The sequence below is a fragment of the Plutella xylostella genome, chromosome 7 (genome assembly GCF_932276165.1).
Source record: "Plutella xylostella chromosome 7, ilPluXylo3.1, whole genome shotgun sequence".
Classification (NCBI taxonomy): Eukaryota; Metazoa; Arthropoda; class Insecta; order Lepidoptera; family Plutellidae; genus Plutella; species Plutella xylostella.
Window position 1 is genome coordinate 4,968,969 of NC_063987.1, and position 24,130 is coordinate 4,993,098.

Genomic DNA, 24,130 nt, shown 5'->3' on the forward strand with positions numbered 1-24,130 from the left:
TTATGACTTTGAAAACCGTGTTTTTTTTAAACATACAGCATTACTCGATATTTTTTTTTACTGCGATCAATAGCAGGGCTATACAGGGTGATGCAACACCAAACAAATTCTAACAATATGGATTTTTGTACCGGCGGCACGCAAAAAACTGATCCAAGGTGTCGATTTGCAGCAAATTTATAAAAGTGTCAATATCTCGAAAATTATCGAGTTTTTACTAAGGTCATATTGTGATATTCTGGCCTCTCATGAGCTGACCTATCAGCCCTTTAAGGGATGACGTTGACTTTTGGGACACCCTGTATATACAAAGTCCTTGGCTCCCTATCACTCCCTGTTATAATGCCGTGCAGTCATGTCATGTAATGAATGAGTCATGCACATAAAATACACAAATAAGACACAAATCAATTTTAATTTGCCGCCAAATCGTGTAAAAATATAAATAATGAATGAAGTCCTTTTTCTGAGTATGACAGATGTCAAACCTTGACAGTGACAGCTGATATTTTTTACTCTGTGTGTGCTAGGCCACGGCCACGGCACGGCTTTCAGTAGTAAATTTTCGATTTTCAGATTTTTATAAATAAATTGGTGTTTACTTTACTGTTTAAAGCAAGAAAATTAAGACCACCTTTAATAACATCTGCATTTTTTAATCTACCTTCGACATAAACTGTACGTTTGCAAGGTAATTTTATCCAAGTAAACTATTGAAATATGTTGTGTTTACAAAGTTTAAAACTACTTTTATAGTTACCTAGTTCTTTTATTTATACTTATACGCTATCTATTTCATAATATTTGTCAAGTTTGAGGTTTATGTAGTGTGCCAGGGAAATTTGTGAACATTCCACTATACTACTAAGATAAAATAACCAATAAGTATTTTTTATACAATCTAATAATTTTTTCCTGTAGGTTAAAGTAAGTGAAGCTATGGAACTTCCTCGACTGACACGCGCCCTCCGCGCCCACACCCAGCTAGACAAGCCGCGATGCTTAAAGCCTGTCTCTGACCCCACTAAACCCTATGTGGCTAAGTCACGGAAACTGCAAAGGTAAAGCATTGAAAAGAATCAACATAATTATTATTGCTCACCTGTTGAGAAATTTTTAGTTTTATTTGATTGATATGCTTAATTATAAAAAGATAAGCATTAAACATAATGTTTATGTATTTATTATCATTGTGCAATATATTGTGCAATAAACTTTATAAACTATTTAAGTATTTTCTAAATTTTCGCCTCATTTATCAACAGATTCAAATCATGGGCGGACATCATCAACCACATTAAACAAAGAGAACTGAACTTTCAAGAGATAATACCTTTAATGGCAGAATTGAAGGTAGCTGCTAAGATACTAGCTGGAGACCAGCCTGATGATGTGATAGAGGATGCAGCAGTTCTGAGCCTTCGGATGTTCCTTGACCAGGTACATTTCACATAAACAGTTATGGTTTATTTACCCAGCTACCATTTTACGGTATAGAGTAATATGAATGAGTTCACACACATTACTTTATACATGCTTGAACCTTAAGAAATGGAGTAGGACAGATGCCATAATAATTTTGAATTTAAACCACTAAGTTTGGCTGCAGTCACCAGCCACAGTATGTGGGCAAACATTCATCACAGCGATCATCTGTCCCAGCCACAAATAATAATAATAATATGTGGGGACATCTCACACACGGCCATCCGACCCCAAGCTAGGCAGAGCCTGTGTTATGGGTATCGGACAGCTAAATATAATACATAGATAGATAGTTATACATTCTCATGGCTTAGTATCCATCCAAACATAAATAGCACATTCCATTCCCATGCTACAATGTAGTCACATAATATTCAAGAGTGCTGACAAGCCAAGAGGATGTTATGACTAGCCACGGTGGCAACAGCGTCACCGCAGGCGATTCTTAGATTTAAGCTTAGCAAGTAGCTCAGTTCCTGTAGAGACTCCGTCGAGATTAAACGTAATTAATCAAAAATTCTGTGTTTTTAAAAACGGCCTTCCGCGACGCTCTAACTTAACTGGCGCAGCCTTCCGGATATTTTCATGCGCTTTTTTCGCGTATAGAGGACTATATTTTGTCTTTCCGCGGGGAAAATAGCGACGTTTTCGCGAGTGTGAAGAAGAACCAGAAAACAAATAAATTTGTTAAGTGCGTTGGGTACGTTTTTGAGACACATCATCAGCTGACAACTGGAGGATATGGCGAGCGGTGTGTGAGTAAACCTTTTCACTATCCTGTCTTGTCCCATCTATTCCTTTTTGCTGGTAAACCTAATCTGATAGTTATCTGATTTTCATTTTGAGTACAAAAATAGACTCTCTATGTAACTGGTAGTTATCTGATATCATTTAGAGTACAAAAATCGACTCTTTATGTAGTTAAGTTTATAGTTTTAGGTGAATTAGATTAATTATTGTGACAAAAATAGCACGGTAGTTATCTAATATCATTTAGAGTACAAAAATCGACTCTTTATGTAATTAAGTTTATAGTTTAATGAAAATTAGTTTAGTTATTGTGACAAAAATCGCACAAAAAGTAGGCTAGTAATTGTGACAAACATAGCACAAAATTAGATTAGAAATTGTGACAAAAATCGCACAAATTAGGATTAATTTAGTTAAGATAATTATATAATTAGATTAAATATAATAAAATGGCAACTGCCCAAGAAAACCATACAGAAGAGCAAATAAGAATTATCCCGAGAGATCTTTTGTGTTTGATACCTAAGTTCAATGGTGAACCGGGACACCTAAACCTATATATAAGAAAGTCTCAGTACATTTTGAGGAGCTTTTCCATTCAGGGAAATGCAGCTCAAAACCAGTATGTTTTTCATGCCATTACAAGCAGGCTCGAGGGCAAAGCTGCGTCTTTGCTCAGCGAACGAGAAGATATAACAACTTGGGAACAACTGTGTGCATTGCTACTACAACATTTCGGTGACCCTAGATCCGAAGAATGCATCGCGATTACGTTAGAATCGTTAAAAATCAAACCTGGCGAATCGTATATAGATTTTTGTAGTAGAATTCAATTAACGAAGAGCGCATTACTGTCCAAGGTTAATTTAATTGTAGACGAAGATGTAAAAGCTGCAAAGATGATCATTTATAATAATTCGGCATTAAATGTCTTCCTCTATAATCTACCCGAGGACATGATACGAATAGTTCGTTTAAAGGGATGTACCACCCTAGAGGCGGCTTTAAGCGTCGTCACTGAGGAAATTAATTTCCAATTTCAATACAACTCAAAAAATAATAAATCCACCAAATTAACTTCACCCCACTCAAATACACCTAATGTTGTTATTCCACAGCAAAACCCTGGATTTAAGTTTGGAATTAATAATAATAATAATAACCAACAATTCCGTGGTGGCCTAAACCAAAATGCAGGATTTAGACCACAACAAAATTTCAAATTTGGTATACCTAACCAACAGATAAATAACAATTTCAGACCCAATAACCCACAGCAAAACTTCCGTTTTGGAATTCCAAACCAACAAAATAACTTCAAGTTCGGCATACCGAACCAGCAGTGGCGTCCACCGATGCAACAGCAATTTAACGCGCAACACGGAAACCAAAATAAATTTAAATTCGGTATTCCACCTAACCACCAAAACAATAAACCAATAACCACTGACGTCTCCATGCGCACAGCTGCACCCCTTCGACAAAACATGTTACAAGAAAATAACGTCTTTTATTCCAACGAATTAGACGCGCAGGAAAATCACCTTTCCTCGGAAAATTACTGTTCACCGGAAAATTACTATTCACCGGAAAACGATGAACAGTACGGCTATTACTCGGATTTTACACAATCAGATGACATAATTTACGAACAAAATGATGAAAACCAGGATTTTCAGATAGAAGCCTCGGAAATCAATCAGAAGTAATACATTTAAACTGCGATAGCATTTTAAAATTACCACACATAGTACTACCTGAAATAGGGGCTAGATTTATGATAGATACCGGCAGTACTAGGTCTTTCATAAGTCCAAAGCTTGTAGAAAAATATTTTACCGACTATAAATTTGAAGAACCCTTCGAAGTCATCAGTACGCATGCCCGTAGTACTCACAGTGAGGCTATATACATCCCTCTACTGAAAACTTTCAGGAGCACCCTACGACACAAATTCTTTATCTATGATGTAGACAAGAGATATGACGGCCTCATAGGTTCAGATTTGTTAAAACAGTTAGGCGCTACCATTAACATGGATCACCAAGTGCTACAGACGCGCGATACGTGTATACCTATTATATATACACCACCTCATGAGATATGTCTGGAACCGCGAACAGAGACACGCGTTAAAATACCTACCAACTTACAGAACGGTACAGCCATCGTAGACTTCCTTTGTTTCGGTGAAGGCGTTCGTATGCTTTAGTTACATGTGTTGATTCGTTTGCTCATACTGTAATCCAAAACACAACAGATAAAATTGTCCATTTAAAGTTTACCGAACCCATTAAAGTCACAAAATTTGAGTGCCTAGTCAGCTACACACCGATGGAAATTGACGAAGTAGCTCCTAGAGAAAAAGATAACATGCTAAAACAGAACTTATTGAAACGACGTTTAGAACACACTAATAATGAAGGACGTCAAAACACAAACGCTGACGCGCTATCGAGAATTCAATTAAATGTACTGGATAAAGACAACATTTCAATGGATGTTAATTTAGATCAGGAAAATAGTATACCTATAATCGAATTATCATCAGACTCGGAAAAAACATTAAGCATACCAACAAATAGGCCTAGATCTCCGTTTTCCATTCCATCACCCACTTCCAGCACAATTTTATTACAGGTAGCGAAGGTAAAGAGACAATTGCATCCGTTACAGCCCATTCAGCAGATGACATAGATACCGTAGGTATTCCTATTCTGAAAGAAGCCGTAGATACAAAACAAAACCAAATCCTTGTCTATTCCTGGAATAGAAACGAAATTTCAGTGAAAAACCTATCTAATAAAAAACAATCGATTTTGGAAGTACACTTACCGTTAGATGCACCAAACCTCATCAAAGAATTCCTGAAAACACATATTAAACCAAAAAAGAAATATTTCCTTTATTTCGACGAAAAACAACATCGCATCCAATTCACCCAAGCAGCAATATCATTATTCCAAAAAGATACGGTAAAATTATTCGAATGCACGGAAAGAGTAATTTACGTCGAAGACGAAAATGAACAACGCGAAATAGTTCTCAAATACCATCAAGGGAAAACTTGCCATCGGGGGATTAAAGAAACCATAACCCATCTCCGTCGTACGTATTTCTGGAATAACATGAATGAAACGGTAGCAAGCATCATTAATGCATGCGAAGCTTGTAAAAAATTAAAATACGACCGAAAACCGTTTAAACCCGAATTACAACTCACCCAAACTCAAAACCGACCTTTTGAGGAAATCTTTATCGACCTGTTTTCCATAGAAGGAAAATCATTTCTTACTATAATAGACGCCTTCAGCAAACTTGGTCAAGCATTTGAAATACCTAACAAATCCACACCTGAAGTAGTAAGAGCGCTTATTAAATACTTCTCTATATATGGAGTACCCGGAAAAATAAGTTCTGATCCTGGATCAGAGTTCAACAATGTACTTATGCGTGAGACCTTAGACTTTTACAAAATCCGTTTACACATAGGGACACCTCATAATCCGAACTCTATGGGTTTAATAGAGCGATTTCATTCAACCATCTTAGAAATATATCGCCTAGCCAAATACGAACACAAAATCACTGACGCAGCAACAGTAATGACGTATGCAGTGATGTCATACAACCAAACCATACACTCAACTACAGGTCTTACACCATTCGAGGTTGTTTTTGGACACACAGACGCTAATAGTACATTTAACGTGAAATTTGAACAACAGTATCACCAAAAACTAATAAGCGATCACGCGAAAAGGACTAAATACCTATATAAATACCTAACAGATCATATGATAAATAAAAAGGAGAAGATTATTCAGAAACGCGGCGGTGAGACCGACTTTAATATAGATTGCGGTGACACAGTCTTTGTTAAAGGGATAAATAACCGACGTAGTAAGGATAAACCCCGTTTTGAGAAAGTACGAGTGGCTGGAGACATCTCTAGAAACATCGTACCTGTTATCGCGAAAAGGGACCGCTTTAGCAAGGTACCTATTAAAGATGTCAAACGCCCTCCGCAGGTTTCTCCACCTGCTACTGGCCGTGGTCCTCACGACCCAGGCCCTTCGACTTCAGCGAGTCAATAATGGCGCTGGAATTCTGCCCGTCCGAAAAGGAGAAGCAGTTATTAGTTCCGATAAGTGGATAGTTTTTAAAATATTAAATATAAGCTTATTATGTAGAGATTTAGAATTTAACGTAAATAGATACGCGAACTTGAATAATCATGTTCTTAGTTATTTTAAAGGAAAATTAGACGTAGGAATTGCGAATATAAAAACGCAAACAGATTACATAAAGGATACAACCATCGGAAAATTAAGACAAATTTCCCCATCTAAAAGAATAAAAAGAGGTATTTTGAACCCTCTTGGTTCACTCATTAAGATATTTACAGGAAATCTAGATAACGATGACGCCATTAGGTATGATAATTTAATCAGCGATCATTGGTTACCGAAATGGTGCAGTCCTTTGTTAATATTGCAAATAGTACACAGAACAATTTCATCCAATTAGATAAAGCAATTTGGGAACTTCGTAAACAAATTAATATAACTAAATCTGTACAAATACGTGAACAAATCATATCAGTGTATAATCTTTTCTTTCATAACTTTCAAACACTTTTTATCAGATTGGATGAGTTGGAAACAACCATAGCTTTTAGTAAATTAAGGATTCTACATCAGTCAATATTAGATTCAGATGAACTGTTACAAATACTGAAAAAGATAGAGGAAAATAATAAGTTAGTATACCCTGTAAACGAAGCAAATTTAGTAAAGATAGAACAAACAATAGAATTAAAATCCTATAGTAAGGAAAATCAGATAACCTTCATTTTAGAAATTCCATTAATTAAAAAAGATATATATGCATATTATAAAATACTCCCCATTCCTACCACCAACGAGTCCAACCAAACTACCCTTATAATTCCTAAATTCCCTTACCTTCTTATGAAAGGGTTGAAAACTCAGTCACTCTCCCAGCCCTGCAAGAAGATCGACGAACAATACTATCTATGCAATGAAAACGAGATGTCTGCATTCATTGAGGATACATGTGTCATAGACTTGATGAAACGCACCCCTAACGCCACGTCATGCCGACCAACTTATGTAAAGCTGGAAAATATTAAATTAACCCCCATACAACTTAATCGCTGGATACTCTATTCCAAGGACAACTCCGTACTTACCCAAGTCTGTAAGGACGAGGTTACACACCATAACATTCGAGGAACATACATACTCACTATGAATGAAAATTGTATAATTGAAATAGAAAAGTACAAACTGAAAAAGCGAACTCTACAATTTGAAAAAATTAAGTATTCTGACTTACCCTTACTCAGCTTACCAGAAATTCTACCCCTACAACCTGAAAAGGAAAGCTACCCCATCAACCTGGAGGAAATCGACCTTTCAGATATCCGTCTTATGTCATACCTATTGAAGAAAAGTGAAAGTGAAGTGATATGCAAAGTCAATGAAAGTGTTATCAATGTGAAAAGCATCAGTGTCGGAAAAGTAATCATTTATGTAATCTTAATTTTAATCATTATTATTGTATTACTTTACCTTTACAGATATAAGAAGGATATTCGAAATCATCATTCGGAAAAATCCCCAAATGAGGATTTCGAACTTAAGGAGGGAGGAGTTATACATTCTCATGGCTTAGTATCCATCCAAACATAAATAGCACATTCCATTCCCATGCTACAATGTAGTCACATAATATTCAAGAGTGCTGACAAGCCAAGAGGATGTTATGACTAGCCACGGTGGCAACGGCGTCACCGCAGGCGATTCTTAGATTTAAGCTTAGCAAGTAGCTCAGTTCCTGTAGAGACTCCGTCGAGATTAAACGTAATTAATCAAAAATTCTGTGTTTTTAAAAACGGCCTTCCGCGACGCTCTAACTTAACTAGATACATATTAAATATAAATATCAACACCCAAGACCCGAGTACAAATATCTGTCTTTAAACAAATATCTGCCCCAGCCGGGAATCGAACCCGGGACCTTCGGCATAGCAGTCAGGGTCACTAACCACTATGCCATTCGACCATATAATAGGGTTGTCTCAAGTATAAATATGTGAAACACCCCTTTTTTGTCTTTATTTAACCATCTACTCTTTGCCAAAACTCAGATGTTGTTGACATATTTTCTCAATATTTCAGGACATTGTGATGCTGAAGCATCTATCTCAACTGCGGCAGACATTTGGAACAGTTACTAATGTTACTGCTAACAAAATTTGTGAGGTTAGTGTGGTATTACTAATTGCTTATTTCAGGATTTTATGGGCTCTTAGACCTTGTCTGATTTCAATTGAAAATGCTTACAGCCTAGCACACTTCTCAAGATTATGACTATTTCATTAATGAAGGCGGAAAAAATGCCATCTAATAAATATTAGATGTTTGCTAACATACATACAGACAACAAACAAATTAAAAAAAAACGGAAAAATATTGTGTACTTTGTGTTCTATAACTATTATTTTACCTTCAATTCAATTTCAGATTGTAACAAAAATATCTAGCGAACTTACAGAAGAGACCAAACAATTTATCAAGGAGGAGTTGAGTGAAGAAACAAAAGAGAACCAGAAGCTTTGGGGCGAGCATATTGTTATAAAATGTGTTCCGTACCGCCCGGCCAAGAAACATCTGCCGCGACTCACCACCAAACTTGCCACCGCCAACATCGGAGATGACTTCTCCATGAAGTATAGTGTACAGCCCCAGAAAATACAGCCTGTTGAGAAAATAAATGTAAAGCAGGTTCCTGAATCTAAAGTAAGTTGCTTTATCACAAAAACTGGACATAATTATGAAAACTAGATTTTTAGCGCCGTCATATACATTATGAATCTGTCAAACACCATGTCAAGTTACTGTTAAACCTGATTTAAAATTATAAAAGCAATATTCAGTGTCTTTAGCAAAGGTATTATATAAAGTAAGGTATTTATAACTTTACTCTTCACAGAAGAGAAATTGTTGTGAATTATGTTGTGAGGCATTATGATTCATACTTCTTAACACATAGGTACTCATACCTATATCGCAACTGTTCACACACCTTTTTACCCATTCACAGTACAACAAGACATGGCTAGAGACAAAGATGAAGGAACTTTATGAAGGCAACCCTGACATATCCAGCGCCGACATCCTCCAGTCAGTGATCACATTACTGAACGCTTCGCGAAACAACGAGGAGATTCAGAACGACATGTTCGAACTACTCGGCTTCGACAAGTTTGAGTTTATTCAGGAGCTGCTGCAGAATCGACAGAGTGTTCTGAACAGTCTGAAAGCGCCCCCGCCGGTGCCTGTTGAAGGTATTGTCATTTACGTAAACGAACAACTTTTCCGTTTTCTGCTGCTATATCTCTAGATTTCCTGCCTATTTCTGTACGAGGTTTTATGTTATTTCTGCTAGAGGCGCCACTTTGTATGCTATATAATCGTTGCTATAATCATGTTGTGCCTCAGAAAAATTAAAAAAGGAAACAGTAAATATAAAACTATAATATTTATTATAAAGTATTTATTTATATAAAAAACTATACCATTTATTATCAAATTAAGCTTGTGTCACTAGTTTAATTAATTTATTAGTATATAATTTAGCACCTAAGTTCAGGGCATACTGAAAACCAGCGCTGCATAGATTATACGAGGTATAACTCGCAGCATTGCTGAGTTTGTCCTTTTGCCACCTTTTAATCTTAAGTTAATTTTTGTATTTGTGTTTTATTGTGTTTTCCCGATTATGTGGCAATAAATGTTTTTTCTTTCTTTCTTTCTTTCTTTCAAATGAACGCTTTATAATTATATCGTACACCGCATTACTGTCTTAGATTTGCTCTAACGGTTTCAATAAGAATTTTGACCCATAATATAACCTATAAACATTTCCCAGCGACATCACCCTCCAAGCCGTCCGGTCCCAAGATGCCAGACTACCTGTGCCAAGTGTCAGTTGCCTCAGAACAAGAGCGCGCGCTGGCCCGCCTCGCGCGGCGCGAGGAGAAGCGATCGAGGCGCGCCCGGCCCGGTGATGAGCCCGAGCCGCAGATCGACGTGGCACAGATGCGCGCTAGGAGGTAACGGAATCTTCTATGTAATAGGAATAGGACAACATTGCGGCCATCTGCCAATAAAACCAATGCTAAGGGTCCATGTCATGGTTATTTAAAGGAATGGCGTCGTTTGTATTGACGCACCTCCCAAAACACCTAAATTAATACAGTCTAACTAGTTAGTAACGTATATTTCACCGTACTCTCAGAATAAGAAATAAATTTTTGGAGTACAGCATAACGGTATTCATATTTAATGTAACAAGTAATGTGATTAGCGCAACAGATCTCCGAAATATAAACTTGGTGCATAAACCCTACGGTCTAAACTTCCTTTATGTTTTTTTCAGAATAGCGGAGTTATCAAAGCCGGTGGTGCCATTTTCTGTAACAAAGAAGGATGTGGACCCGCTGCTGCAGAAAGTGTCGTATTTCCAGTCCAAAGTGCAGTATCCTAACGTATTCGACTCTTCCATTGAAGCCAAGAATTCTGCAGGTGGGATATCAATCTATGTAGTTACAAAGGCTAAGCATCGCTATACAGCGGGGTAACGCGGCCAGCGTCTTGGGTACCCTACCCGACAGTGGCAGCGATCTGGCCAGCATTTTCTTTTTAGTTTAATTTTAATTTTATATTAGTTATTTAGATTGTATTGTGTACATAGATATTTACAGTTTCAATAAATCATCAGTTAGATAGACAGGTACAATATTAAGTTACTAAATAAATAAAAATACTTACTTATAAGTACCTACCTACTCATCTATGTAGTTAAAAAATATATCTCCCTAGTCCCTATGCCTACATCAAACCCGGGGAAAAATCCCTGGGTGGTTCATTTTTGGTTTTAAATGCGGGACGGCCCATAGATGAAGCTATACCTATAGAAGTCTGATAACCATTGCCTTGAGCTTTAAGATATTCCCGTATAGGCTGAATCCTGTATTACCTATGTATATTTTGTTAGTAATAAATAGAAATAGGTATAGTATAGGCTTTCTGACCTGGTATTTAAAATCTTCCTTCTTCGATTCTCAGGTTTCGTATCGGGTCTAAAGCTGATACTGCCAGAGAACGCAATAAGGAAAGACAATAAGGAATACGAAGAAGTGACGATACCCAAGAACGAACAAGCGACACTAACAGTTGGCAACCAACGGGTGCCTATATCACAACTCGATGCGGTAAGTTTGATGTGTTAGAGAATAAGGTTTATAATTCAATGTCAATTACAGATATTTGCTATTGGGCCTTGCTATACTCTGACTATACTTAATGTTTTAACTGGGCGAAAGGGTGGTGTGTGAACCTTTAACCTATGCATGCTACTTTATTAGTACAGTTCTGTTCACGTAAGTTGACCAATAAGCAAGGTTTAAGTGACGCCATTGGTAGTCGTTCGCTATTCGATATTGTCGCTGCGATTACTCTCTAATCATGCGCAAACTTGGAAAACATTTATGTAAATTTAATAATCAGTTTCCATTTTATTATTCTTAAACCATACCATTTCCATTGACAGATCGGCCAAATGGCGTTCGAAAACGTGAAAGAGCTAAACAGGATCCAGTCGGTAGTGTTCCAGACGGCTTACCACACTAACGAGAACCTCCTAATATGTGCGCCCACCGGCGCGGGGAAGACTAACATAGCGTTGTTGACAGTCGTGCACCAGATCAAACAGCATATCGAGAACGGTGTCATTATGAAGAATAAGTTTAAGGTGAGTGTTGGGTTAAAGTTGCACTGGACACGGAAATAAAAGTTTCAGATAATTCAAAAAACTAAATAGTTACCTAAGTACATAATATATATCAATTATAGACAGGCCAATGATGAAGATGAAAGCTGCATAAACAATTAACTTTTGAATCCGTCTAATAATTTTCCACGTTTTCATTATTGGTGGATATTCTTGTGCTAGATGAAAATCTAGTCATGCTATAATCTAAATCAAGGTTTTCTCTGAAGGTCTAATAATAAATCTAATGTAATTGCAGATAATTTACATAGCACCAATGAAAGCGCTAGCTAGCGAGATGACGGCTTCTTTCGGCAAAAGATTGCAAGGTCTTGGCATCAGCGTACGGGAACTAACAGGTATATTATTTACTATGATCGCATAGTATATCATAGTTTGTAGTCTCCATTTGATAAATTTGCTAATTCGGCAGTTTCATAGATACCACGGTAGATACTAGAGTTTCTAACTACGGAAATATTGACCACGGTTTTTTTTACAGGTGATATGAAACTGACAAAGACTGAAGTACAACAGACTCAGATGATCGTCACGACACCGGAGAAATGGGACGTCGTCACTAGGAAAGGCGCCAGTAAGTATATTTACTAATTTCATATTATTTGCAAAGAAATCGGTCTAAGTTATCTGCAAGGTTTAAGTTATTTATCATTTTTCTTTCTTAACACAGTCAATTAGTTTGTTTTACTTATTTAGCTCAATTTACATACAAAACATAGACGACCCATTTTATACATAGCTTTGAACATCTTATGATCTGGAATTATTTTATTTTATTTTATTCGGACAACTTACAGCTATCTTAAACTAGATATATGATGCATTTAAGAGCCATTTAATAGTTTTCACATATGATACTGGAATGGCCCTGAATTCGAATCATTTTAACCATTATTAATATTAACCAACCCTTCCCTTACAGCGGACACAGAACTAGCCTCCATCGTGAAACTGCTCATCATAGACGAGGTGCACTTGTTGCACGGCGAGCGCGGGCCGACCGTGGAGGCGGTGGTGGCGCGCACGCTGCGCCAGGTGGAGTCCTCGCAGAACATGATCCGCATCGTGGGCCTGTCCGCCACGCTGCCCAACTACGTAGATGTGGCGCGGTCAGTTCTATAAATAAATAAATATGTGGGAACATCTCACACACGCCCCTTCTACCCTAAGCTAGACAGAGTCTGATATATCTACACAAATACAGATAAATATTAAATATAAATATCAACACCCAAGACCCGAGTGCAAATATCTGCCCCAGCCGGGAACTAACCCGGGATCCGGGGTTGTAGTAGCTACTAATCATGGACATCGTGGGCCTGTCCGCCACGCTGCCCAACTACCAAGATGTGGCGCGGTCAGTTACTGTTGTAGTAGTGTAAGGTTTTCTGATAATTACCCTAAATAATTGGGTAAATGGATTTTCTGTCAACTAGCCACACTGGTGCCGCTTGGTGGGGCGCGGCATTCGGAGTATTTCGGAGCGCCAGTCTCAGACTAGAGCTCAAAGCGTTTGGACGTGTAAAGCTAGCCACTTGTTATTAACTAATAAATTAGTGATTACCAGTTGAGTTTGAGTCTCGTTAAGAAAAATAAAATAGTTCTGGCTAGTTTTACCTAAGTTTTGTTACAACTTTCGTCGAGACCCTCAGATATAAAAGGAAGTTTACAGTAGCTACTGATCATAGACGAGGTGCACTTGTTGCACGGCGAGCGCGGGCCGACCGTGGAGGCGGTGGTGGCGCGCACGCTGCGGCAGGTGGAGTCCTCGCAGAACATGATCCGCATCGTGGGCCTGTCCGCCACGCTGCCCAACTACGTAGATGTGGCGCGGTCAGTTCAAATAAACAAGATAACACATTTAAACAACACAAAGCACGAGTAAAAAGAAAGAATAAATAGGCTAGTGTGTTACATGCCGTGGGAAAAGGGTTCTGAAAGGGGTTAGGTAGGGTTAAAGCTCAGCTTGATGCTATGGTAAACAAGTTGCTATTATGAGCCGCAATAGTTCGCTGCTGATCATAAATAAGAGTTTTTGGTTAGAATTCACTTGGAGGTTTTACACGGCGTGCTACCAAAACCGAGATCCTTCAATCTATCATCATCTATCACCATCATCATCAAAGCCTCTTTGGCTTTTACACTGCTGAATAGTTTTTAATTTTTTACATCATCAACATCGCATCCGTTTCCCGAAATTTTAAGTCTATTTCCAGCAGTAAACGTCGCGTGCGCTAGACATAAACAAAAATAATTCGGTATTTCAAATCTAAAACTCCACACTTCACAATGTCCCCTCACTTCGCAGTGTCCTCCGAGTGAACCCGTACATCACACTTTCTCTCCCCTACATGCTTCTACAATAGTGCAAATCTATTCAACAATAGTGCAAATCTAAAACGTCACATTGCACACTTGACTCTTCCTTACATAATTCTCCAATATTGCAAATCTAAACCTTCACACTTCACACTCTGCCTTCACACGCAGTTTCCTCCGAGTGAACCCGCTGTTCTACTTCGACTCTCGTGCCAATGAACCAGTAAACGATTGTTGGCTGAACTAAAATAAAGTCCACAATATTTTAAATCTAAAACGTCACACTCCGCAGTTTCCTCCGAGTGAACCCGTACATCGGCTTGTTCTACTTCGACTCGCGGTTCCGTCCGGTGCCGCTGGAGCAGATCTTTGTGGGAGTTAAAGAAGCTGGTAGCGGCGGCGGCGCGCATCTGAGGATGGTATGTTGACGATCTTTACTAGTATAGGGATACATTACATAGTTGGCAAAAAAATCGTTAGTAAAAAGTGTCATAATAGTTTAAACCAGATACACCACTTTGTACACAAGAAATCGTTTCATCGTTACGGAAACTAAGGCAAAGTTTCGTCTTTTGCGGAAACTATTTTAATGCCTGCAATAATAAAATACAGAATCACGCCGAAAAGTCCCGAAAATTAATATTTCAATAGCCAATCAATTTACAGCAACTATACTATGTACACTTTCAGTACACCATGTTTCACACTCATCCCACCACCACTCCCAATTCCAGATGCAATCAATGAACGAGATATGCTACGACAAAGCGTCAGACATGGTTCAAAAAGGCCACCAAGTCATGGTGTTTGTTCACGCGCGCAACGCCACGCATCAAACAGCCATGATACTTAAAGAACTAGCCCAGAAGAAGGGACATCTGAAGCACTTTGAGCCAGAAGACTCGGCAGGTTACTTCAAAGCTAAGAAGAGTATTAGTAGCAGCCCTAATAAAGTGCTTGGGGAGTTGTTTGCGAGTGGGTTCGCGTGTCACCACGCTGGTATGCTGAGAAGCGATCGGTGAGTGTTGTGTAATTGAAGTATTTTTTCTAACATATCCAAATTGAAATTGAAGGAAAAATAGTGGCAATATGGCATATTGTATCGTAGGGTTCCAGATTTTATTTCCGCTTAGATCACTATTTGTTCTCTGGAGTTTATTGCCCCCAATCTTTCCGTAGAATATAATCTGAGCATTTTTATTTTCAAATAGGGAGTAGTTTATTTGACTTTCATTGAGAATGTATTCATTTTACAACGAATAAATTATTTCTATTTTATTTTTCGCCTGTAAATGGCAGCCGATATTACATTTCCCATATAACCCCAATCCACTCAGTAAACAGTATGTTAAATATTATTCTGATGATAATAAAACATATATTTCCAGTAACATGGTGGAGAAGTACTTCTCGGAGGGCTACATCAAGGTGCTGGTGTGCACGTCCACGCTGGCTTGGGGAGTCAACCTGCCCGCGCACGCCGTCATTATTAGAGTGAGTTACTCTTTTGTTTTATATTAAAATTAAATATGTAGTGTTTGTAAGGAAAATAAATGTCTTTGTGTGTTAATCTGATTTGGCTAAACGGCCGGAGCAGCCTTTAAGTGGCGCGTGACTATTTAATTATCATACTAGAAAGAAACAGTACCAAATGTTAACCGCAAGCTCCGCTTTGTCTTTAAAAAAAACCGACACTCCTTTCGTGGGCGTCTCCAGCAGTGGAAGATTACACACTGATAATGATATTAATTTAACATATCCATTTCCATCTTCCAACAGGGCACAGAAATCTACGACCAAAACCACGGCTCATTCGTGGACCTGTCAATCCTAGACGTACTTCAAATATTCGGTCGCGCGGGCCGCCCGCAGTTCGACACGTGCGGCACCGGCATCATCATCACCACTCACGACAAGCTCAGTCATTACTTGAAGAGCATGACTAACCAGTTCCCGATTGAGAGTAATTTCATTAACTTGCTGGCTGATAATCTGAACGCTGAGGTGAGTTTTGTTGGTTTATTTGGGTGTTTTCAAAGAACGTAGCTATGGTTTTCATGAGACTGTCTATCATAAAAATTTAATCGTATTTTGAAAGTTTACTGGACTCATTAGAAAAGCAACATAAGTTTTTTTTTTCTATTATATATTAATGTGAATTTTGTGTTGTGTATACATTCAACTTTAAAATATAAGCTTACCATTTCCACCGGTGATTTACTTAACTAATCATCACGTCCGCACTGCTGGGGCACGGGTCTCCTTGCAATGAACCACGCTGGCCTAGTGTGGCTTGGTGGACCCCAGATGTTTCAGATGTTTTCAACGACTAGGCTTAACGACTGCTGCCGAAGCAGCAAACGGGACCCACGGCTTAATGTGCCGTCCGAAGCACATAACAGACTTCACTAATGTTTTATGTAAATAATTCCAGGTGGCGCTCGGCACGGTGACCAACCTGGACGAGGCGGTGGAGTGGCTCAGCTACACGTACCTGTTCGTGCGGATGAGGATCAACCCGCAGGTAAAAATAAATAAATATCATCACTTTGTCCATCAAAGTAGAAAAAAGGCAGAAGGAAGCTCGCTAACTAAAAACTAAAGCACCCTAAGTAAGTCGATTTCATTGTTACGACGAGCCTGACCCACACACATTCACACTCAAAGTAAGTCAGCTCGCCGCAATTAACCAATTTCATCGCACATACACTCCCATGTCGCCGCCATTGTAGTGCCATACAAAGTATCTCCGATAATATATTGTATGTACTGTCATTGCTGTAGGGTAAATGAATGTTTCTGAAACTAACCTCCAGTTTCCAAAAAGTCATTGCAAGTTTATAACGGATGAATAAATCAGGGTGTCCACTATCTGGAAAGTCAGGGAGAGTCAGGGAAAAGTCAGGGAAGCTCAAGGTGGTCAGGGAAAGTCAGTGAAATTGATGGGCCACCTGGAAAGTCAGGGAAAATTACTACTCTAGCATATTTTTGGAAAAATATTAGTACTTTACGTTATTGTTTTAGACGTGAAATACATAAGGCATAAAGTAAAATCTCGTTTAGTTATCAATTTTTTTTGACTGATCCCTACATAAAGTATGGTGATTTAATAAAATATGACTAAGATGGAATATTTAAAGATTTACCAGGAGATCTCAGTCTCAGTTCCGAGGTTTTGAATGGTATAGTGGTGACGTCCAATTTATTATACAGGTTGTTGTACAAGTTGACTCAGCTCGTCATTCTATAGAACATAACGACGACGACAGCGCGACCGTATCTCTGCAAAATCGCTGCCTTGGCCCGGCACCTACTTAGTGTGAAATTAGAATGCAATCGCACAATACAAACACTTTTCTTTTGTTTTTCGGTTTCCAATGTCTAATAAGAAAAAGTTTATGTTATCTGCCTGGAACCTTCCTCACAAATTTTCTGAACGAAAATCATGGTTTTCGCGAAGACGTACTTTTAAAACCAGTAAAACCTACTAGATCAACCATAAAGTATGCTTCAAAAAGTTTAAATTAACCTCTTTTGCAAAATAAAACACTGAATAAATGCAGATTGAGTTTACAAATTTTGACTTTTTAAATTTTTATCTAAAAAAACTTAATACCGTACTCATTATCGAGGACTGCCTTCCGTTTCCATCATCAGATCAGCTCCAAGTCACCATTATATTTTTTGTTATAATAACTATATTTACGTTCTAAATTTCAATGAATAGGTGCCTTGGAAATAAAACCCTATTTTTACCCTTTTTCTCACCCTAGGGGGTGGAATTAAATTCTGAGGTCAAGCCAATACATTTTTTTTTGTTAAAATCGATTAAGAAATTATTGTGTAATCAGTGAACATACATAAATAAAACATGCATACAGACAAATCGATAACCTCCTTCTTTTTTCGAAGTCGGTTAAAATGTTGTTTAGGATGGCCTCTCTCGAGTCATGTCCCTTCGGCTTAGTATACTGATATTTTAAGCTTCAAAGAAATGAAAGCGAAACTTCAAATTACTTAAATTTGGTTTTTATGTTGCTCTCTGGTCAGGGAAATTTTCTGAAATGGTCATGGAAAGTCAGGGAAAAGTCAGGGAATTTTTTGAAGCATTTTGAGTGGACACCCTGATAAATAGGGGCTTCAACTATAATAGTCGAACATGCCTGCGTTCGTAGTTTATAATACAATCTATTGTAATGTGAATTGATTTAACTTAAATTAAATATCTATAAGAAATCCCAAGGATCCTTTCTATTTTTTTATCGTAAATCATAATCGTTGAATATCGTAACTTTTTGAACTGATAGTAATTTGCCTATCATCAGGTGTACGGTCTAACATACGGAGACGTGCAAGAAGACCCGACGCTCGAGGCCAAGCGACGTGAACTTATAACAGCGGCGGCGATGCAGCTGGACAAGACGCACATGATACGGTTCAACGAACGGACTGGGGACTTGAATGTTACCGGTAAGAGACTTTACAGCCTGAAGCTTTTGAATACTAGAATCTCTTATTGTACTGTATGTATGAAAATCTAAATTCTGTCTAGTTAGTATTTTATAAAAAAAGGTAAATTGGCCGACTTATTTTTCCATTTTCAATGAAGCCATTTTACACTTAGGTGAAGCCCATTTAATGTTTAGTGGCGTGGGCCAGTGACGTCAGGCCTTCTATTACTGTTCATTCATTCTGTTTGAACAATGCGACGTCACAGAGTATTTCACATTTTTCAAATGCATACATTTTATTTGCCATTTGTACGTTTTCAAACGAACTTTATTTACCAGGCCAGCATCTGCCAATCAAATGGTAACTAAGACGGGTCAATAGTAAGCCCACTTCTCACGCCAGAAATGCGGGTTCGAATCCGCAAGAATAAGTATTTTCCGTGTATTCCAGACCTCGGCCGCACCGCCAGCCACTACTACATCACGTGTGAGACCATGGAGGTGTTCAACTCTATGGTGCGCAAGTCCATGACGCAAGGATACGTGCTCGAGATGCTGACACGCTGCTCCGACTTCCAGCAACTCAAAGTAACTATACAGAGTGTTTCAAAAAGGGTATAGGATTTTAGGCTTAGTCCACCACGCTAGCCTAGTGCGGGTTGGTGGGCCCAACACAAGCAAGCTTGTGCTGACAGTGTCGGGTAAGTGGGCAACCCGACTGTCAGATGTTTCCAAGCTTAGGACCGACTAGGCTTAACGACTGCTGCCGAAGCAGCAACCGGGACCCACGGCTTAACTTGCCGTCTGAAGCACGGAAGCGCCCATCTTCATATTTCATTCATCATTATCCACTTTCAGATACGCAAAGAGGAACTAACAGAGCTGTGGAACCTGAAAGACCAGTTCTGCGAGCTGCGCATAGAGGACCCGCCTGAAGACATACACTGGAAGATAAACATACTGCTGCAGGTCAGTGGAGTTTTAGGAATATGTAGAATTGCACTTTTTACACTCATACTCAGGAAATTATAGAATATAACTTTATTGACCACGACATAAATCAGATATACAAAAACATACTTGTAGACTAGAAAAAAATCACAAAGGGGGCCTTATCGATGAGAGCCATCTCTTACACACAAGAAAAAAGTAACGAATAAGAAAACAGTTTTATTGAATTTTAGTATGACATGCTTCACAATCATAACCTAAGAAAGTCATGTTGTACTTTTTCATCGCTGATGATATAAACAAAATATATTAATTATTATTATTATTATTTATTTATTTATAAACATTGCAGTGATACATAGGGTACAGAAGAATTCCCACAAAACCAATATTTTTGGTTTGACTGTGGGTAAACGGTGACATTTTAATTAAGCTGTTATTTAAAAATTAACAAAATAAACAATATATTGACTGTGTCAAGTGAGCAGTGCAAGGAAGGCACCACTCTCAATCATAATAAGTTTTAGGTATCGTAATAAGTTTTAAGTAAATGTTTTTTTAATAATGTTTTAAATAAAGATAATTTTTTCTCATTTTTAATACTTACCGGTAATTCATTATATAATTTGGGTATTTGTTTACAGAGCATTCTTCCACCAAAATAATTATTTGTATATGGTATTTGGTACCTTCCTTGCACAGCCCCTCTTGTGCCGCAAGTATGCTGGATAGGTATTTTATGTTCTTCACTACCATGGCTGTTTACAAGGAGGAGATATTTATGCTTAAGGCTTGCTGGTAAAATGTTACATGTTTCAAAAAGGATTCTATAATCGTGGTTACATTTAGCTTTTGTCTTTTTATCTATAATTAATTTTAAGAATTTTATTTGCATTTTTTCTATCTTTTCAATATGAGTTTTGAATGTAAGTCCATAACAGTGCAGAGAATAACCAATTATACTGTCAACCAGGGCTAGATAAAGACATTTCAATATACTTCTAGGTACTTTAAAGCTTAGTTGATAGAATTTACTTAATAAAATTCTTAATTTGTTCATAACATAATCTACATGTTTGATCCATCCGAAGTTCTCATCTATTTGCATACCAAGGTAAGTGACTTGTTCGACTCGTTCTATAGACCCACACGTGCAGTGATTTTGCATTCTATGAAAACATTCGTACGAATGTGTTATTATATTACAAGTGTTATTTGATAATAAAGCATACGGTGAGTGAATGACTAACATTTTGGTTTTATCTGCATTAATTATTATTCCATTATCGTGTGACCATTTAATTACGTTATCTACGTCCTCTTGCACAAGACGCTGGACCTCGGCCATATCACGGCCCGCGAGGAACGCGCACAGGTCATCCGCAAACATGTACGCCGAGCAGTGCCGCAGCACCCGGCATAGGCTGTTGACCAGCATCAGGTAGCACACGGGCCCGGCCGCCGAGCCCTGCGGCACCCCGCAGCGCACGCCCCGCGGCTCGCTGAGCGAGTCCGCCACACGCACGCGGTAAGAGCGCGAGGTGAGGTAGTCTCGGAACCACTCGTTCATTGGCCCCCTCACCCCGCACTCCCCCATGGCGCGAAGCAGCATCTCGTGCTCGAGGGTGTCGAACGCTTTCTTGAAATCAAAAAATATTGCTACAATAAATTGTTTGTTATTGAGATGTGTATTAATATTGTCTGTAAAGTTAGTTAAAAGAGTTCCAGTACTTCTGCCTCTCTGGAAACCATGTTGATTAGGGTCCAAGATGTTGTTATTGCTTAAGAATGAGCCTAATTGGTTCACAATACATTTTTCAATGACTTTCTCTATGCTTGACAAAATGGCGATGGGTCTATAGTTAGTAGTTAATTTGTGATCACCTTTTTTAAATATGGGGCGTAGAATAGCTTCTTTTAAACGTTCAGGGAACTTAGAATGGATCACACAGAGGTTAGTAAGTTTAGCAATTATGGGGCTTATTTTATCTATAATACATTTTAAATCACACATTCTTATGAGATCGCTACCTGCTGATTTTCTTACACTCATGTTACGAATTATCTTATACACATCTTTACTTGTTACCGGTTGCCATCTCATAGAGATAGGTGCTTCTTTTACATAATTCTCTCTGGACAGGAACTTAGTATCACAATTATGTCTTATCTGTTCAATTTCATCTTTAAAAGTATCTGCAAAACTAGTTTTAATTATAGTAATAGTAGTAATTATCAAGCTACGTCATCTTTCAGGTGTATTTATCGCGAGCGCGAGTGCAGGGGTCCTCACTGCAGTCGGATCTCAACTACATATCACAGGTAAAGTGATATTTTATTCTTACTAACCAATATAAAGTTACAAACACAGTTGGACTAAAGTTTGTCAAAATCATTAACGGATTATCCACTCAGATTAGTTTCTAAAATTCATGAACATTTTTGAATTTTTCAAACGTACGGCGTAATTTGTAAATAGTCGGTTACTGTACTTAATTTTATACGATACTCGTATTTACCTACATACCTCGTGGTCGCTTTATAAGGGCCAGCTGAAAAGCTGCGCTATGGCCTTATTGTCTACAGCACATGCTGAGCTGGTGCCTTTTTGTCAGCAAACTGTTGTTATTGTTTGTTTTGCTATATAATAATTGTCTATATTTTGTTGATGTTTTGTATTATTTTTTGTTGTTGTCAGTATATCAAATAAATCTATGTTTACCTTTACTTCCTATAGAACGCAGTGCGCATAGTGCGCGCACTATTCGAGATAACTCTGCGCAAGAACAACGCGTACATGGCGGGGCTGTACCTCAAGATGGCCAAGATGCTCGAGCTGCAAACCTGGGACTTCCACAGCACGCTGCGCCAGTTCAACTGCTTTCCGATTGAGGTACTGGTTTTGTAACTCACCAAGTGATATGTTATTTTTTACGCATACATAGGTTGTCCGTAATATGATCAAATGAATAAGTAAAAGTAAAACTGACAAAATTAGTATATGCAATTTTTTTAAAATAAATAAATAAAAATATTAAAAAGGAGTTTAGCTGCCGCTCAGGGTTTGTTATCTACGTAGATAATATAAACGTCACTTTATCACGGTTCGCTATAAATACGGCGCTGTGATTATTGGAACGCGCATTAAACGAGTTTATCGGCGTCGATAACGAACCCGTGAAGCGGCCGCTGAATGTCACTGTTTTACAATTTTGGCTTACAGTTACAGTACTATTTCTAGCACGATTTATTGTTTCCAGTGTCCAATATACCCTACCTAATTATGTATGTATTATGTTGTTGTAGGTGCTATCACGGCTTGAGTACCCCATGCTGACAATTAGTCAGATAAGAGACATGGACCAGAGGGAGATTGGTGAGTAAACATACATACATACGTACAATACAGATTTGACTTACCAGATTTGGCTCTGCCATCATCTTATTCTCTTATTTATCAAATAATTATTTCGTACCATTTTAGTTCAGAATTTATAAGTTTTGCGTATATAACGTCCACAGACGGCTGAACCAATTTTTATATGTTTTTTTTTGGTCATAGGTAATTTTACCTCTAGTGTTCTTAGCTTTATTAATCAAAATCGGCTTAGCCGTTCAAAAGTTATGCTACTTTTAGTGTTGAATGTCGGGGTTTTGAACGTTGGATATTTTCTAATCTATTGAACCACTTCATGTGTATAAGATATTAGATAATTATTTTAACTTTAAATTGCCAAATGATGACTCTAATGTTGGCCACCAGGTGACCTAATCCGCAACCCAAAAGCAGCTCGCCACGTGAAGAAGTGCGCTGAAGAGTTCCCCACACTCGAGATGGAGGCGAGCCTGCACCCCATCACGAGGACCGTGCTGCGGATACGACTGCTCATCACGCCCGACTTCAAGTAAGACTGCTGCCGCTACACGGGTTCTTTATCGATGTAGATAAATGGCACTATACGCGATTCGAAATAATGCGGCGCTGTGATTAGTGTAACGCGCATTAAACTCTGGACTCTGTCCTATGGGAAAGTTTTTATAATTTGTGCTACCGAAAATACCTACCTATTTTCCTAGATCCACTAGGTATACGTGACGTCACGTTGAGCAATAAGCGTAGTCGTGACGCTTCTTGTTTATTAACAGTGACAAAACTAGATGAAATTATATTGTTCGCAGATGGAACGACAAGTACCACGGGAAAGCCCCGGAAGCTTTCTGGATCTGGGTGGAAGACCCGGATAATGACATCATGTACTACCACGAGTACTTCCTCATTACCAAGAAACAGG

General features: G+C 38.3%; 1 protein-coding gene across 1 annotated transcript in view; it reads left to right on the forward strand.

Moving 5' to 3' along the window:
• The first annotated feature begins 530 nt into the window (after positions 1–530).
• LOC105390588 (activating signal cointegrator 1 complex subunit 3) overlaps positions 531–24,130 on the forward strand; it is a 46,060-nt gene continuing 22,460 nt past the window's right edge. Inside the window, exons 1-26 of the mRNA XM_048622217.1 lie at positions 531–691; positions 922–1,061; positions 1,266–1,440; positions 8,442–8,525; positions 8,787–9,062; positions 9,367–9,610; positions 10,195–10,378; positions 10,705–10,850; positions 11,394–11,539; positions 11,878–12,078; positions 12,356–12,455; positions 12,599–12,691; positions 13,040–13,226; positions 14,729–14,855; positions 15,171–15,454; positions 15,825–15,930; positions 16,216–16,440; positions 16,871–16,960; positions 18,762–18,906; positions 19,339–19,475; positions 19,746–19,856; positions 22,095–22,160; positions 22,576–22,731; positions 23,145–23,214; positions 23,602–23,743; positions 24,018–24,129. Of these exons, the coding sequence (XP_048478174.1) occupies positions 940–1,061; positions 1,266–1,440; positions 8,442–8,525; positions 8,787–9,062; positions 9,367–9,610; positions 10,195–10,378; positions 10,705–10,850; positions 11,394–11,539; positions 11,878–12,078; positions 12,356–12,455; positions 12,599–12,691; positions 13,040–13,226; positions 14,729–14,855; positions 15,171–15,454; positions 15,825–15,930; positions 16,216–16,440; positions 16,871–16,960; positions 18,762–18,906; positions 19,339–19,475; positions 19,746–19,856; positions 22,095–22,160; positions 22,576–22,731; positions 23,145–23,214; positions 23,602–23,743; positions 24,018–24,129 (3,729 nt within the window). The 5' untranslated portion in view covers positions 531–691; positions 922–939. The remainder of the gene's footprint in view (positions 692–921; positions 1,062–1,265; positions 1,441–8,441; positions 8,526–8,786; positions 9,063–9,366; positions 9,611–10,194; positions 10,379–10,704; positions 10,851–11,393; positions 11,540–11,877; positions 12,079–12,355; positions 12,456–12,598; positions 12,692–13,039; positions 13,227–14,728; positions 14,856–15,170; positions 15,455–15,824; positions 15,931–16,215; positions 16,441–16,870; positions 16,961–18,761; positions 18,907–19,338; positions 19,476–19,745; positions 19,857–22,094; positions 22,161–22,575; positions 22,732–23,144; positions 23,215–23,601; positions 23,744–24,017; position 24,130) is intronic.